The sequence below is a fragment of the Pelmatolapia mariae genome, linkage group LG7, assembly GCF_036321145.2.
Source record: "Pelmatolapia mariae isolate MD_Pm_ZW linkage group LG7, Pm_UMD_F_2, whole genome shotgun sequence".
In the NCBI taxonomy this organism is placed as follows: Eukaryota; Metazoa; Chordata; class Actinopteri; order Cichliformes; family Cichlidae; genus Pelmatolapia; species Pelmatolapia mariae.
The window spans coordinates 30,494,033-30,511,376 of record NC_086233.1 but is presented as its reverse complement, the minus strand read 5'-3'; the positions used below and the strand labels follow the sequence as shown (position 1 = coordinate 30,511,376).

The 17,344-nt window shown below is 37.7% G+C and overlaps 1 protein-coding gene across 4 annotated transcripts in view; it reads right to left on the bottom strand.

Moving 5' to 3' along the window:
• Positions 1-15,876, bottom strand: part of LOC134630959 (ephrin type-A receptor 5) — a 61,014-nt gene extending 45,138 nt beyond the window's left edge. For all 4 annotated transcript variants that reach the window (XM_063478794.1, XM_063478793.1, XM_063478795.1 and 1 more), the window contains exons 1-3: positions 15,629-15,876; positions 10,720-10,784; positions 2,138-2,858 (exon numbers count right to left, since the gene is read on the bottom strand). In XM_063478794.1, coding sequence (XP_063334864.1) covers positions 2,138-2,858; positions 10,720-10,784; positions 15,629-15,728 — 886 coding nt within the window. In that variant the 5' untranslated portion in view covers positions 15,729-15,876. The remainder of the gene's footprint in view (positions 1-2,137; positions 2,859-10,719; positions 10,785-15,628) is intronic.
• Positions 15,877-17,344: the final 1,468 nt, after the last annotated feature.

Below are 17,344 nucleotides of genomic sequence, written 5' to 3'. Positions count from 1 at the left end.
AAGCCATTTTGGGTGGAAACCTTTTGGAATTCACAGATTTGTTTTGTATTTTAATACTCTGTAATGATGTCACTGTCCTGTTACTTTAAAAAAGTCATCAAAAAAGTTTTCCTTTGTTTTGCATTTTATTTTACTTGCAGAATGATGAATGTGAATATGCATAGCATGTAGAGAAAGTGCACGAGGCTACAGAAGTTTGGGAGCTTCCCTCCAGCATAAGGTGCAGCAAAGCACTTTGATGACAAACCCTTTGTGGCCAGGCCTCGTACCAGAGACCTCACCAGACAAAAAAAGTACAAGCTCATGTTTGGTGAAGCCCTGTTTAGCCCAAGGCTTATAATGTTTCTTTCTTAGTTTAGCATGTTAGCATGCTAATATTTGCGCATAGTCAGTACATAAAGGAATCAAAACTACACCACTCAGCAGATCCTGAGTCAAGTCTTCACATCATTATTTAACAATCCATCAAGTTTTTAGAACTGACTTGAATGCCAACAGCAGCATTGTTAGCATGCAAAAACACAGCTGCAGTCTGTTTAATTTACTATAAGCGTTAGCGTGACCAACAACTAAGACAGAAGTAAATGTGCAAGTAGGTGTTAAAATATAAGTCCTTGAGTCGAGCATCAGAAAAATAAAACATGCAAAATATGTTAACGTGGCACAAGAAGTCACAAAAAGTCTGCGTCATTTTTCAGCGAAACTGCTGTACTTACGGTGTACAGTAATTTTCAATATTCTCCAGGCTTCAGCTGACACAAGTGGTCAAATCAAAGGTAATCAAATGGCAGAAGTCTGTAAAGGATAATTAGCTGTGTATAATTAGGTGGCAAGCTAATGAGTGGCAATCACAGTACTGTACAGCCATTCTTTAATCTTTTGCATGTGCATTCCAGTCAGTATTCATGCAGTAGTACACAGCAGTATAGCTTCAAAGATGATCCTTTTATTTTAATAATACTGAGACAGTAATTGGTTCTTAATATTCATGATCACAAAAATGCTGTTCTGACACTTTTTTTTTTTTTTGCCTTCTCAGCCTGCAACCGTAACAGTAGTCTGGCTGTCTGTACAGTCTGTGGGAGAATGACTTCAGGCAGGCCAGTGGCCTACTGACAGCTATTTCCTAATGATCTCCCCACAGATATTTCATATCTGACAAAGTGAAGCTACTGTAGAGCTACTGGAGAGCTGGTTCACTTTTTTACCATTTGATTATTGAGAACTAATCAAAGCTTAGTTCTCTTTTGGTTCTGAAAGAAAAAAAACCCCCTACTGTTAGACCTGCTTCACATATTGTCATCTGCCAATCACCCTCCTTTAACATTCAACCCAGTTTCCACATGCACATATCTAAATCAAAAAAGCTAAAGAATAAAATTTCCACATTAGTAGCTCACAAACAAATCCTGTATTTAATCACTAGAGACTGGTACTTACTCGGGAGAAGACTGTGTGAAAATAAAAAGCACAAAGAGTGACCAAATCACACATTTCACTTTACTGTATCACATAGCGTTGTGCCATTGTAACGACTGTTCTCTGAAATTTCTTCTGAAAGTCCACCATGTCGTTCAGAGCTACTCTCAGTTGCATAAGTGGAGTTTAGCATGCAAATAATTGAGTAATTTAAAGGCAGCGTAGGGGAAGACTGAAGAGGTTGAAAGGAGAGAAAAATACATAGACCCTAGGTGCCCATGGAAATAGCAGTTAAGGTCAGTGGTGGGAATGTTTGGGCACGAGCTGGAGCAGAACAGTATGAGAGCAGCAAAGTGCTGCAGGCCACAGGGGAATACCCTCCACTAAGCTAGAAAGAAACACTCACAGACTCACGCAGCAACAGCGTAAGAAGCACTCTTACTAAAAGAATAAACAGATCCATGCACACACTCAAGCACACTATACTAAAAATAAACATGTGCATGGATATGAAAATACACACAGGATGAAGACAGCAACCAAAACAAACAAACATGTATGTGCACCCACAGCCCTAAAAAGGTAAAAAAAAAAAAAATGTGACGACTAAACAGATTAAAAAACTGGATCTTTAACTTCAATTGATCATCTTAAAAGCTGCCAGTTTATTCAAAGTGATCTTATTAGCTCAATTTCACAACAAACTTTACCCTCTCACCTTGACAAGATCCGTTGATTTCCTCAAATCCCGGCTGGCAAACACACTTCCCAATGGGCACCAGCCACTCTCCCTCTGTGCTGCAATGCATCCTGGGAGGCTCGTATAAAGGCAGGGAGTTATTGACACAGCGGCCCACTACCTCTACCAGCTGTGAGGCTTCTGAGCCTGGGATTGTGTCAGGGAACTCAGCCAAGCTCTTCACCAAGAATGGGCAGCGTTTGTAGAAAACCCTCACTGAGACTAAAGCAATGCAGGCCCCTAAATCCTGAAATGCCAAGTAGAAGCCTTTCCGGGTCAGAGGACCTAAATCGCGGACTTCAGTGTTAAGCTTCATCACACGATCCCCAAGGTCCAGCTCAGTGAAGCTCTCATCAGCTGCTATGGTATCAATTTTGATGTACCTGCTCTCCTTCATTGCCCTGTCTTCCTCTTCTGTCATCCCGGTACCATCTCTCATCTCTCCTTCCTCCATCTCTTCTTCGTCCCCATCTGTTTCATAGTAATACATATTAAAAGTCTCCTTGCAGGTCCCGACACCCCCTGGCAGGCTGTTGCAGTCTCTCAGGGTGAACTTGAGCTCAATAAATACCCGCTGGGCACCCTCAGTCAGGATCCAGTTGGTGTGGAGCCAGTTGTTCTGATTTTGCTCCATCACACGGCATACTTGGTAGGTGTGGATGGGAGCATAGTTCTCGTCTACTTCCCCAATCTCCTCCCACTGAAAAAGAAAAAAAAAACCCAAAATATTAGTGGAAAGACCTTGTTCCTTTCAAATGATTAAATGCTTAATATTCCCATGCACATCCTGCATTAAAAACATCACTAAAGTCAATTTTACAACGTGCTTAAAGTACAGAAAAGTGTTTTGATGAAATGGCTTTAAATTTGTTATATACAAGAATATTTAGTAGCTAATGCATCAATGTGTGAATATTACTTTACTATGGTCACTGCTTGAACCTCCAAAGAGTCACAACATCAATTTAAGAGGTGTGGGGATAATCGTATTTTAAAACTCAAATTTATATTGGTAGTTTTTATCATTCTGATTTTTTAAATTAATCCATTAACAGTTACCAACAGTCAGCCCAACTACAGTGTTTAGTCTTAAACTTAAACTTAATATTAATAATGTACCATCCTATTCTAAAAACGTAAGAGTGTAACACACAGTACAATATTACCAAAATGTATAAAAGTATAAAATACTTTTTTTTTTTCAAAACCATAAGTCATCCTTTGTAACACACTTACAGTATTACATCATAACATTTTCAGTCTACTAGGACAAACTTGTCTAATTAAGCATGCTTATAATTCTACATATAACAAAGAAGTAAATGGTAAATTCTAGTATGTTGCCTGTATTGTTTAAAAATGTGAAATTATACTCATACAGAGAATCTGACACCGTGGTAATGCTTTAAGAATGAGCAACAGCAATGCTTTTCTGAAAGGATTAACGCTCGTGTGGAAATTTTAACGGTGTGTTTGTGTGTGTGTGCATGCATGTGAGTGTGTGTGTGTCAAGGTATAGATAGCAGAATAATCCTCATCACTTCCACCTCATTTCCTCCTACTGCAATAGAGAGAAAGGAATGAGATCGTGTTAAAGGGTACATATGCATTTACCATGAATGAGGGGTGGCGTTCTTGTCAGCAAAAAAAAAAAAAAAAGAGGATTTAACCTGCACCTGTGTGTTCATCTGTAGCACCATATCTCTAAAGGAGAATGTGTGTGTCTGTGTGAATCCATTTCTGCATGTGCATATATGCAAATTACCTTGTCAGCATTCAAGTGTGTGTGAGCATATGCATCCATGCATGTGTGCGTGTGTCAGACAGCAGCATTAATTCCCTCTGCAGGTCTCGTGGGAGATGGCTATTATCTGCATCACTAGCCCTCTCTCATGACTAATATAGGCGCTTCATCATGTCACTGTAATATGGCCAGAGGGACCAGACTATGATCTGGTGTTATGGCTTAATAGCCCATATTAATCAATCCTTGCTGTATCCATTGTATACAACCCTCTGTCTTTATCTTTTCGCTCTCTTCTCCCTGTCTTGTTCTCCAGCTGTCTTTTTTTTACACTTTCCCTGATTAAGTGTGTCTCTTTTGTTTTGTCTCTTTTGTTTTCTGATTGTAATTATTCAGTTTCAGAATCATTTGCTAATGGATGCAGACATTTAAGTATTTATAGATATTGTGTGCACATGCAGTGTGTTAATAGTCTTGCACCTTTATCTTTGTAAAAAGCAATTTCACTTTTAGTCTTCCTGAAATTGTTGGAAAGCGAATCATCTTATGCGATTTATTAAAACGCTGTTTGAGGATTTAAACTTTGTTCCTGAGTTAGGCTTAGACCTTGGTCTTGATTGGTGGTTTGAGTGTATTATGCTAATGAGGGTCTTCACATATATGGAGTGCAAACTATTCAAAGATATCTGTTTTTAATTGTGTGCCAGTCCCCATCTCCACCAGACCTCAGCCCAGTCAGTCCCAGTACAGACATTAAGCCTCTTACTCGTTAGATCGCACAGATCCACAAGCCTGCTCTGAGATTTACACAGCTTAACACATACACACACATACAGAGCCACACAGCGTCATTATTGGTATCCCAGCGGGGAGTTGAACAGACGACCTTCTCTCACTCTGCCTTGAACAAATTGGTTCGGCATGTGTGCTTGGAAGTGGTGTTGCCATTGTTGCAATTGGAAGTCCTCCCACTATGTAGCTCAACTGTATTTATAGAGTTTAATTACTAATGTAAATAGGATATGATACTTAAGCTAACACTTTAAAGTGAATAATCAAACAATTATTTAGCATAACCCATTTACAAGCAAACAGCCACTAAAATGAGTAACAAAATGTTACCAAGGTTCATGCTTTGGCTTTCCAGAAAATGCCGCTGATGTAGAAACAGACTGCTCTAAGACTTTTTAGTTGCACCTACTGGAGGAACACACTTTGATCTGTGCACAGAACAGCACAGCAGTAAGGTTGCAGTTGCAGAACCACATTCGTAATGTGAGGCAATGTAGAAACAGTCAGTCTAAAAGTTAATCACACAATAAACTCACCTAATGCTAGATCTATTTCAACTTTACTTTCTTCCTTCCCAATCACTCCAGAAATAACCTCTCGATTCAGTGCATAAACCTAACTTTGTGTGCAGACTGCCTCTTCATGATGTGAAAGGGGAATGATTTTCTATCCCCACCTACAGTAAACTAGTGGATTTACCAGGTCATGTTTTTCAGAAGACTTAGACAATATCCTAGTACCTCAGAAACAACTGTGACCAATTACATTAATCAGGACAATTTTATGTTACATTGGTTTTCAATCTATTTTCACAAAGCTTTGAGTAAAGCTAACAACGATATATTTTGTCAAGCAGCAGGGTTTTGAGAAGCACATATATGTCATTACTTTGTCACACTAAAGCACAACTATCTGCATGACTTGGAATTTTTTTTGCCAATTTGGAAAAGCTGCTATTCCTGTAGGAGTGCAAATGGTCCCAACACTCAGTCTAAAGAGATTAAGATCTCTTTCATTTGTGTGTCATTTCATCTCCACTCCAAAACTAAAAAAAACCCAACTCCCCTATAGGCATCCTTCTAGCTCCTCATTAGTGTGTGTGTTTAGTTTTGGGTTTTTTTTGGACTATTATATGTGTATTTTTGTGTGTCACATCTAGTCTGAAGACCCCCTGTGGTTGTGCTGAGTGCCTTTCCGGCTGTAAGTCTACAACGCTGTAACCAACTTATTATTATCACCCATTACTGCTGACCATCATGACACTGTAATAGAACTGGCCCTTTTGCTTCTTAACACTACCAGTGCAACTACTCCCCACCCAACCACACACACACACACACACGCACACGCACACGCACACGCACACGCACACGCACACACACACACACATACACACACACACACACACCACTCTTTCCATCTATAGTCTCCTCTCTCATTCCCCTGATTTATTTTTTTTCACCCACGTCTATCATCGTTTTCCCTTTGTGTCCTTTATTCTTACTTTAATTATACAATCTTAAAGTCTAACAAAGTGAATGCAGGTTGCCGCCTTCCTCCTTTTTCCACATCACCTTTTCCACTTGTAGCCTCTGACTTCTCATCTTCCAAAATTTCCCTGATTTCAGCTAACCTCTCTAATTCAAACTACTTTGTCTTTCTTGCAACACTGCAACACTTATTTCGCTTTCCCATTCACTTCAACTTGTCCGCTTTCTTTTCTTTCTAACTCACCTTGTCTTCCTTTCATCTTTCTACTGTAACTGGAAAGAAAATCAGCTAAATAGTATATAATCTGCTGCACAAAACAAGCCTGCTGTAAGCTGTCATTGGGATATCATTTAGCATCTGTGCTCAGCCACAGTTCTTGAAGTCTGTTCGGTACTTTTGGTGTTAGCCTGTCTTTATCTTTGGTCAATTGAGCACAGTGAATCAGTGGATACAGCTGATGAAAAAGAGCTCTCTAACTGGCTGTTCAGCCAAGGGAATCAGTGATTACATCAATTTAGTCTGGTTTTGCTTTTTTTAAATTTCACCTCATAAATGAAACTGTATGGTAGAGTTGAATGACTCACTGATTACCTAATCAGTGAGCAGTTAAACGTAAAAGATTAATTGTTCAGCGTGTTGTTAGAAAATGAAGTTCTGAATCGTGAACTTCAGAGTTCAGAGTGCTGAAGCTGTTTATAATTTCATAAGACTGCAAAACACATAAACAAATGAAGTATTTTTTTTCACTATAACAAGCCAATTATAAAAGGTATCAGTAATTTCGGGTGTAATAAATATACTTAAATAGCAGTTAATTATGTCGAGGATACCACAAATATCTTGGCCAGTTTCTCTAATTATTATCTGCCAAAGTTACAGTCCTATTCAAAAGTCTGAAACCACCCTTCCTGCCTTTACATTTTGCTTCCAAGGAGTCTGAGGTTCTTGTAATTTTCTTAAAGTGGTCTTGAGCAATTGTTCTCCAGGCTTTCTGAAAGTTTTTCTTTGGAAAATGGATACCTTTTCACACATTTTCAGTCCAGTTCTTGTATTTGATCACTGTCAGAGATTTTTTTTGTTGTTGTTTTTTTTTTTAGCCACTTAAATCTCACCTATGAATCATTCAGGCAAAAAAGGTCCCTACCTGGAGGAATAGACCAGTGTTCTGTCCACACATAACAGATAATTTAGCAAAGAATTAACTTTAAATTCTACCTTTAGGCACTTTCTTACAAGCACCCTGTTGCAAAAACACACAAATTTTTAATTTATTTAGTTAAAGCTATGAAAAATGTCAACAATAACACAGTCTGACAGGCATAAAATAGTAACAGTAAAACAAGAACTAGAGGAAACAACAGCAGATGAACAGTATTTGAAAGTGCTTAAGAAATATGAAACAAGGCCCTTCCAGGAGTTGCTGTAGAGAAGCCATTCTTAAGGAAGGGAAACAGGGAGAAAAATGGTAAATTACAAAGGAACTGGGCTGAATTCAGTAGAAACAGGTCTGATAGAGTGATGAATCCAAATTTTAAATGTTTGATTCAAATCACTGTCAACACGTAAGAACGAGGTCAGAAGAGAGGTACAAGAGTGAGTGTCTAACATGGTGGAAGCTCTGTCATAGTTTGAGGCTGCATTTCTGCCAGCGGTGTTGGGGATCTTGTCAAAATTGTGTGGAATTATCAACAAAGAAATATTAATACTATCTGGAAAGCATGAGAGGACTTTTAAAATGTCCTTCAAGAACCCAGAAGAACTATTCTTGTAGACTACTTAAAGAAATTACAAGGGAACTTGCCTGAGGCTGTATTGAAGAATAAAGGTGGTCATACTAAATATTGACTTTCCAGCTCATTAGAATTGTACAAACTCTGCTTTTGCATTATATATAATGCATGTATGTTTGCACATTTCAATAAAACCCTGCGCACACTCCCCATTTTCCTAGCAAAACTTAAAGATTTGGTAGCCCAAGATATTTGAACAGCACTGTTCATGGTGGTCTTTTTTTTATGTAGAGCACATAACTAGAATTTATTATATGACCCTAAACATCTAAACATAATTAATTAAACATAACAGTCCAAACTATCAGTAAATGCTCCTCCACTGGCAATAGGGAGATATACAGTTGACAGATGAAAAAAAGTTCAAATGTTGATGAATCAAAACTCCTCCATAAAATGAAACCAAATACTGCAGTTTCTTCACTGGCCAGATGAGGCTTGGCCTAAAGTCAATCCTAATAGAACTTAGGGTAAAATAAGCTGAAAAAAGTAGCATGTTTACAGCCTGTTTTAAAAAGCTGTTTTGGTCTTTCCCCCATTCACACAAACACACAACACCACAACAAGTTCAATAATTGCCTTATCATCCGCTCTCTTCCTATGATTACGTCCCAATGAAAATAAAGCTACTATATTTTACCTTTTAGATTTCCAATTTCCAATTGCTATTGTCCTTATTTCGGGAACTTTCTCCTGTATCAAAAATAGTTTAAGATGAAAGCATTCTTTTCTCGAGATCACAGAAATACTGGTTTTGCATGCTTCTCATGCATATCTTCATCTGGAAAAATCCCATTTTATCATTCTATATATCCAGTTCTCCCTACTTCTCTTTCTACATTGCCAGAATAAAGATCCAAGTCTCAATAAACAAAAATAACTCTGGGTACCAGCTAGCAAGTCCTGGTGATTTTTTTCCACTCAGACTTCCAAATTAGATTAGAAACAGCAACTTCCAGACGTCTTTTTAAACTTCGGTTAATGTTGAGCTTGTGTATAGAGAAAAGATGTGGATAAAGAAGCGACGAAACAACAACTCTAAACAACAAAGTTCAAGGAACTCATCATAAACACAAACCAGCTTTTAGAAACAGGATTTTATAACACAGTATTCATGATTTTCCACTCCAAGTATCCAATTTCAAGCTACCATGTAAATCACTAGTGTTTTACTCTCCTACTTCAAGACATTTATCTGTTACAGTAATTATGCTGTGTTTAGTGTTACTGCATTCTCTGAAATCTGTCCAAGTTTTTCAAGGTCATCCATCACATTTTAAGACACATTTAAAGCTCTTATTTTAATCCCCTTTGTTTAAATTCAAGTTTAAAAAACTGTCAAATCTTTATAAAAAAAACAATGCCAAAGGAAGTCAAAGGCAAGTAGAGGACAAGAATAAGAAGAAATTGGAGATGAGGAGTCTTGCACATGTTCAGGGACATGGAAGAATGGAAGTAAAGGCAATGATGGGGATGAAGGGAAGAGGAGAAAAACAGGAATAAAACAAGCCATCTGGAACATGAGACTTAAAAAATAATTAAATAAATAACTTTCGTGCCTTTTCAAGTCCTTATTTAGCCAAAATTTGAAGTGTGAAAGTGTGTGCTTGTGTGAAAAAATGTCCAAGACTGCAAATAGTGTGCTGTTGTACCAACACTGAACACGTTATAATGGCCAACTGGGAAATAAAGACATGTTTGGTGTGTCTTTGTTAGACATCCCCCCAAAACGAGTCGCCTTAAAAAGCAGCTGAATATAAACATAACAACTAATTAAGACATTGTTAAGGGATCCTTGGATTGTCTAATGAAGTCCTTTATTTCCTCTCTCTATCTCCCCTAAATGTAGTTATTTATGCAGCTGTACTGTTAAAAACTCGCACGCCATAATGAAATCTTCATTAATATGATTGCACATACGGCTGCTTTTGTCAGCACTATCTTTCCCATCTACATACCGCCACAGAGTGGGCTGTGATTTGAATACTCAAAGCTAAGAAAATGCTATGGTCAGCACTATTGGTACGGTGTGTATAGCTGCATATTTTCAGAGAAGATTTGCCACTAGACGGGAGATTTTTAATGTGGATCAAATCGATGCACAAAACATTTCTGTTTAAATAAGCCACAGCACTGTAAACCCCCAGATGTTCCAGACTTCCATTTTTCTCTGAAGTATGGCAGACTCAGTGGTAGCTTAATGTCTGATGTTCTAAGGTAGTATTGAAAATCGAAAAGACATTAATCATTTTTAAAGCACCATTTTTCCTCATTAAAATACACTATATAATACCATGAAATAACAATTTAGTAAGTCTAGTAAGTCATTCTCTAATTAGCCTTCATCTTGGGAATACTTGGAAATGGAAATTCAATTCCTGGCTTGAGAATAAAATATTCCATGGTGACTTTCGATATATTATTCATGAATTCAATTTACCCTGATAATGAACTGAAAGTTCTTGGAAATAAAATGATCTTTCACCTTGATAAAACAAAAGAATAACTTACAGTATACTTCAGTGTAAACTATAATTATAAGTGTCTTTTGATTTACACACAAATGAGTTTACTTTCCTAATGGGTAAGAACCAAAAGATCACTAATCATGAATCAAAAACATCATAATTGCTAACAACTTACTGCAGCATCTGTAAAAATGGAAATTTAGCATTTGTCTAATCTCACCCACACTTTTACAAATCAACACATTTTCGATACATCTCAGAAAGAGGTATACTCACCCCATTCTTAGGGTAGGCTACCCATCCCAGGTCTCCCATCACAGAGCGGGAATCCAGCAGGTTTACTGTTGAAGGTTGAGAATACAAAGAATTGTTAGTAAAGATGGGCAACAAGCTGATTCATTAGAAATGTAAAAGGAAGAAGAAATGTAAATCCTCACTTTTTTTACCCCTCCCTTATTATACCAAGTCACCAAGATAAAAGGATTTACACATATTCCAGGGCTTGCTGCATCACAAAGCCTGATTGGTAAATAGACTCAAATGGATGTGCTAAGAACTGATGACACCTTAGTCACAAAGAAATGCTTAAGAAAATAGAAGCCAGACATTATACTTATTACAGATCCATTCATCAGATCAAATATTTGCCCAAGTCAAAGGATTTCTATCCACATTCATTTGTCAAAAATAATTCCACATGCAAAATCTATTGAATTAGAATGTGTGCGTGAATTAGAATGTGGGATCTTGCTAACCAAAAACTCCCACACAACTTTGTACTCACAATTCAGTGTCTGCAACACAACTCAAACTCAAACTAATCCATTAAAAAAAAGAAAACCTCCCTGCTCAGCTTCCCGGCTGAAAGCTGTCAAGTGCAATTACTTGATCACTCCAAATCCTTAAAGTGTGTTTCCATCAACTCTTGTGCAAGACTGGTAACAGCGGAATCTTGCGAGTTGCGCGTGTGCCTTCACATGCTTCTTCTGCATCAAATGCACAACAGGTCTTGACAAAAGAGCCTCTCGTGAAGGCAATTGTCATCTCAGTTTTTTGACATGTTTGGAGGCACTAAACAATATTCTCTTTAGTGGCTTGTTAGTTTTATCTCAACAAAAACACATGTCAACATCTGGAAAATATTAGATGTTTACTGAACCTAAGCTCTCATTATAAACATACTGGATGTGGCTGAGATAGGCAGATGTTAACACCCAGGTGCAGAATCTGACTAAATCATTGTGGCCACATCACTGGGTGAGAACAAAGCAGGTTAACACGTAGTATATTAATGACGTGACACAGTTTACAACACCATATGCTGTCATAAATTGAGCTCATATTCTGACAAAGCGGAGTTCAGTTTTCTTTATCTCCTCTACGATAACATTTGGCTTGTTCTTTGTTTGATACAATGTGTACTCAAACAATAAAAGAAAAGTCCAACCAAGTGACCCATAGACAAGCTTTTATACTTGAAGCAGATTAAGAGATAGACATTAGAAAATATTGCTAACTGAAGCAAACGTTATCTGTATCTACGTGCAACAGCAGACAAAGGGGATACTTCTCCTTGCCGTGTCTCTCTACCTGTTTTAAGTAGTTCATGTCTAAATTGAAGCCTTTATTCTAATTTGGTTAAGCTCTGTCGCATGTTAAACTTCATAAGAGATATTTTTGCATCTATGTTGTAAACATGAAATCTGATGATGAGCAACAAAAAATAGGACTGAATATGTCAACGAACTGAAAAACAGAAATTGCATTTGAGTCCAGCAGGGGACTGGTGGACACACTATGCATTAGGAGACATTTTTCTTTAACCCATCACAGCTTAGCCAAGTTGATAAAAACAAATCTTTAAGACTTAACTTCCTAAAAATCTTGGATAAGGTAAAACTTCTGCTGTTCTTTAAAGCCACCTAAACAGGTTTTTACATGTAACATTTACACAAACCAACCATTAATGTATGTAATAAAAAAAAATCTGCCAACTATCCAAAAACACAATTTCAGAAACATCGGTGACTTCCTAACCAGCTGTTGAGTGTAACATTTACAGTTACATGTGCTGTCATAAAACAACCAAACTACACATGAACCTTGCCCTAATGTAAACAAAATGATAGGCATCCATAAATAATCTGCAGCACAAGGTGTACTGGTGTATGCAGCATTGCTCAATAACTCAGACACAGACGTTCTGCAACCCCGAGCACCACACAAACACACACACAGACGCAGACACACCTCCTGTCTTACTGTCTTCACTGTTCTACAGAGAATAATAAAAAATGTCCTTAGGAGGCGATTAGACAACTAATTAGGCCATAAAGAAGAGATAAGTGATACTGAACTAGATCATAAGGGATATGTTACCTCTTTCCCTCTCTTGTTCTCTCTAAGGATTAAACCACCTAACAAGTTAGAGCTCGGCTATGACAATGATCTATAGCACTTATTATTAAAAGTCATCTCAGCTAAATGAATGTAGTGATTTAGAGTCTTGAGTGACATTACTTCAAGGATACATATTTTAAATCCTTTGAAGGATGTGTGGATTTTTAACATTGGAAATACTGATAAAATTCTCCTCGAGTTAAGTGTTGTTGCTGTTAGACAAAGGACATTTATTTTCAGTTACACTGAAACTATGCAGTTTTACTCCTTGACCTAAGTTATCCTTAACAGTCTTGTGTGTAACCATATCTTACCTGTTACTTTTACCTGCACATATGAAATGTGCAGTTTTTATTAATGCAATCCCCTCATATTTTTGTCTTTTTTCCCCCGTGTATACCTTGTGATGTTTGATTTTGACAATTTACGTGTTAGCTCAGAGTTCTCTGGGATTAATGGTCTGTTTTCCCCTCCCACACAGAGAGGCAGAGAAATATTCTTTCTTTCAAGCCATTTGGTGTAATTACTCCAGAATCACCATTTCCATTTGATCAATGCCACAGCCAACAAAAAGTAAAGTGAAAGCTTTTAAAATCCGTTTAGGCTCCCAAAACCCCATATCTTCCTCGTGTCACAAATCATGATTAATCAAACACAGTAATAATGTAACAGATGTGAGGCTCTGGGATGTACTCTGAATTTCATTAGTTTTTTAAACATGAGCTGATTAGTTTCAAGAGACGGAATTTTCAACATGGTAATGTGTGCACAACTTCCTTTTTATTTATTTTAATTTTTGAACAATTGCATCCTGATTTAGTAAGTAAGTCATTTAAATGTACTTAGTGAGATAATAAGTGAAAACAAAACATTTACATGAGGTTAGTAGCATGCTGTCAGATAAGAACTTCCTCTTTTTCAAAACAAAACCTGAGATGGGCAAGTGGCCAAAATACCCAAATATTTTTCAAATTTGTCTACACAAGCAAAAAATAAATTCCTTAATTGTATTTTTTTTTTACTAATTACAATTAATTAGTCAAATGAGAGAATAGGCTAGTTTTATTTTGGGCTTCACTCACCTCTCCAATTATGCATGCAGTGCTATGATGATTATCCTTTGCAATGCAAATATCTGTCAAATGAATCTAACGTTGGTTTTAAATGGTTAACCTCTGGTAAATGGTTCTTGACTGGCTGGGCGTTGAACAGCTTTATTTCTGGTGTTTGGTTAAGTAAAAGTTTAATATCTTTTCTCTGCAAATTAGAAAGAGATGAACAGGTTTTAACTTGATAGTCGAAGACAACAAAGAAAACAAATGTCTGTGTATATGCCAGATGTGAAAGATCAAATGCTGGCATGTTTTTTTATTTCTCCTTCACTCACTTCATTGACTGCATCCTGAAGCTTGGCTTTAAAAAAGGCTTTGGCTTAAAAAAGGGGGGTATTCAAGTATTTTGACAGCAGGTTTTGATACTAACGACAAATAAATGTACTAGGTGTATTTTAACCACATACATATTTTCATTATTTAATGGAACAGTGTAGTGGTGCACCTTATCACATTAAGGATATATTCATAAACTGAACACGAAACATCATGATTTCCTGGATTCATAAAAAAGAAAGAAAGAAAGAAAAGAAAGATATAATCTAAACAATCTTTGTGAACTTTTCATGTGCTGGCCAATGACGCCCTGCTAAACCCTCCAGGACCCCTGAGTGTCCTGTGGCCAAATATTGAGAACTTTGGTGAATGTAAACTTTTACCAAATAAATCTGCCATGTGGAGAATATGCTGCTTGATGAATGTTCTCTCTTTCCCGGATAATGCTGTCTAATAGCTCCAAACAATGGTATTCATCTGGAGCTATTAAAATGCTGCTCATGCAGACAATGGCGTGGGAACAGTATTTGGCAGACTATTTTACACTTCTTACTCAGTTTTTTTGCCTACATTGTCAAATATTTATCTCCATTTTATGCCACTTTACAGTTGCTCACTTTTCACATTTAGTAGGACAGCGTAGGTGTGCATTTGTTCAGATGATAAGAATATTGCCGGTATTTTGCAATATACTGTGGAACTGAGGAAATTTATGAGCGGTCACAGATTAATCTGACATGATAAGTGCTGAAAGAACCAAACATGAACAAACCTATAAAGGAACAACGCAAGCCCAAACTAAATGAGTTTTCAGGGAAATTAAGTTATTGTCACACCTAAACGTCAGCATTTTAATAAGTGGAAAGCCAAGCGGTCAATTTAATTTTAGAGTCGTTTTACAGTAACTACCGAGAGAGAAAATAAATAAATACAAAAAAAAAATATATGTGAATTTGCATTCTTCGTCCAGTCTATGGTGAGCACCTTACACGCTAAAGACAAAAATGCTAAAGAGTGATACGGAGATTTTTGCAGCGCACAGTGCGTCTGTTGGCGCTGCCATGTCCTCAGAGGAATGGTTATCAGAAAGAGACATGTTCTGTCCAAAGGTCTTTTTTTTATTCGACCCTTTACAGTTTGGGAACACAGAGTCATTGCACACACGGGGCACACAGCTGTCATAAAGATAATCTGTTTGTATTAATATTATATACGACCTCTTTCTGCCGTCAAACGGCTCCAGAAACGAATAGACCAGCCAAGGAGTCTGAGACCGATGGTCTGGGCACCAGCTGTGGTACGAGCAGACCTTTAACCGATTTTCGGCGCCCGTTAAAGCCTAACCGCGCGCCACACAGCGCTGTCAGTAACCCTAAATCCTTCCTGTTTTAGTTTACCTTCGTTTGCGGGAATGCACCACGCTCCAAGCAATGCCAGGCTCCAAACCCATGTCCATGTCACCAACCGAATGCCACAACTCCACCAACGAGATTGCATGGCGCATCCAAAAAAACCCAAAACCAGCAACAACGGGGAGATTTTTTTCTTAAACAACAGCAGTTTCGGTCAGAACAGAAGGGGAAAGCGTAGTGAAACCATCTGTCGCGTTATGCGTCCGCTCAGAAAGATGGGGATCATGTTATGCGGCGGCAAGAAGGAGGCAATGAGGAGCCGAGTGCGCTCTGGTTTTGGGAAGGCGGGCAGCGCGTCGGGAGGCGGAGTGAAGCTCAGTCTCTCCAATCACAGACCCTCCACAGGTGAACCCCACTGCCGCTGAACTCATTTCTCCAATAATCGATTACCCCTCACTCGTTACCTCTGTTGACCGTAAAAGCATTACTTACCGTTCATATTAAGTTGCCCTCTCCTGCTCTGCGTTTCTGCACGATTGAGACTTGCTACAAAAGTGGATTTGTAAAGAACAGAGCGCAGCTACTTTGAGGTGTTTTTTTTTTTTTTTTTTAAACATATCCCCGTTGTTTCAGTCCAGCTGCATTGCTAAGTTATGTGGGTTATCAGTGCTTGTATTCAGTTTTTGACAACATGTTTTATAAAGCAATAACTGCCATTTTAGCTACTGAGAGAATGTTTAAAGACGCATTATTTGACTGCTGCTGCAGCAGTGTTTGCTTTATAATCTTTCAGTAGTTCCTGGTGTATCGCGTCAGGGAACAACAGACTGTAAAAGCAAAAGTAATCCTTATTTAGTAGGATAATTTACTGGTAATACAGTTATTGTAGTAGTATTAACATCTTCTGTACAGTAGTAGTGAACAGGATGTGGATTTTCAATAAATATTGCCTCTGGACAGCATTTCCAGCCCTGTGTCTCATATAATCACTTTTGTTTGTGGACTTTATAGATCATTTTCAGGCTACAGGCAGCTGACAATGATTGTCTGTCTCGCTCTGTGGTAGCCCTGTGTTAGACCAGTGACTGCTTCTAGTCCTGTGATAGCTGGGATAGGATCCCCCACACTCGTTGACTCTGGATTGGATCGGCGGAAGAAAATATTTTTAACACTTTATATTTTTTTCATGCTTGGCATGCAACACAGTTCTTGACAAAGAGCTATACATCTATGTTGTATCCATCAATGTTGAGGGTTCTTTAACTGATGGTTTCTCACCCCTGTCTTCTTCTTATTTCTTCTGTGTTCTGCAGCGCTTTTAGCAGTAAAAAAATAATTATTTTTTAAAAAAAGAAGAAAGAAACTACTTTGTAACCCTGATTTTTAATAGAAATATACAACTTAGTTTTACATAAACCTAAAGTATGAGTCTACAGGTATACTAATTGTGTAATCACTGATTATCCCATCTAGATGAAGACTTCTTTCTTAAGAGGTTTAATTCAAGGCTTTCAGTTTACTTTTATCTTTTATCTTATCTTTTGATGTCAATTCAATGTACTAAGACAAACTGCAACAGTCTGCAAATACTTTTTTCGTTTTTCATAATATTTTTATTGAGTTTATTTGCTTCAACTAAAAACACACAAACAAAAAAAGTGCACCATCAGCCATCTCGGTACAATTGTCTTGCTTTCCAGTTAAATGTGCTTTGGTGTATTTGAGTTTTAGTTTCTTATAATCTGTGTTGTAAGATTATAA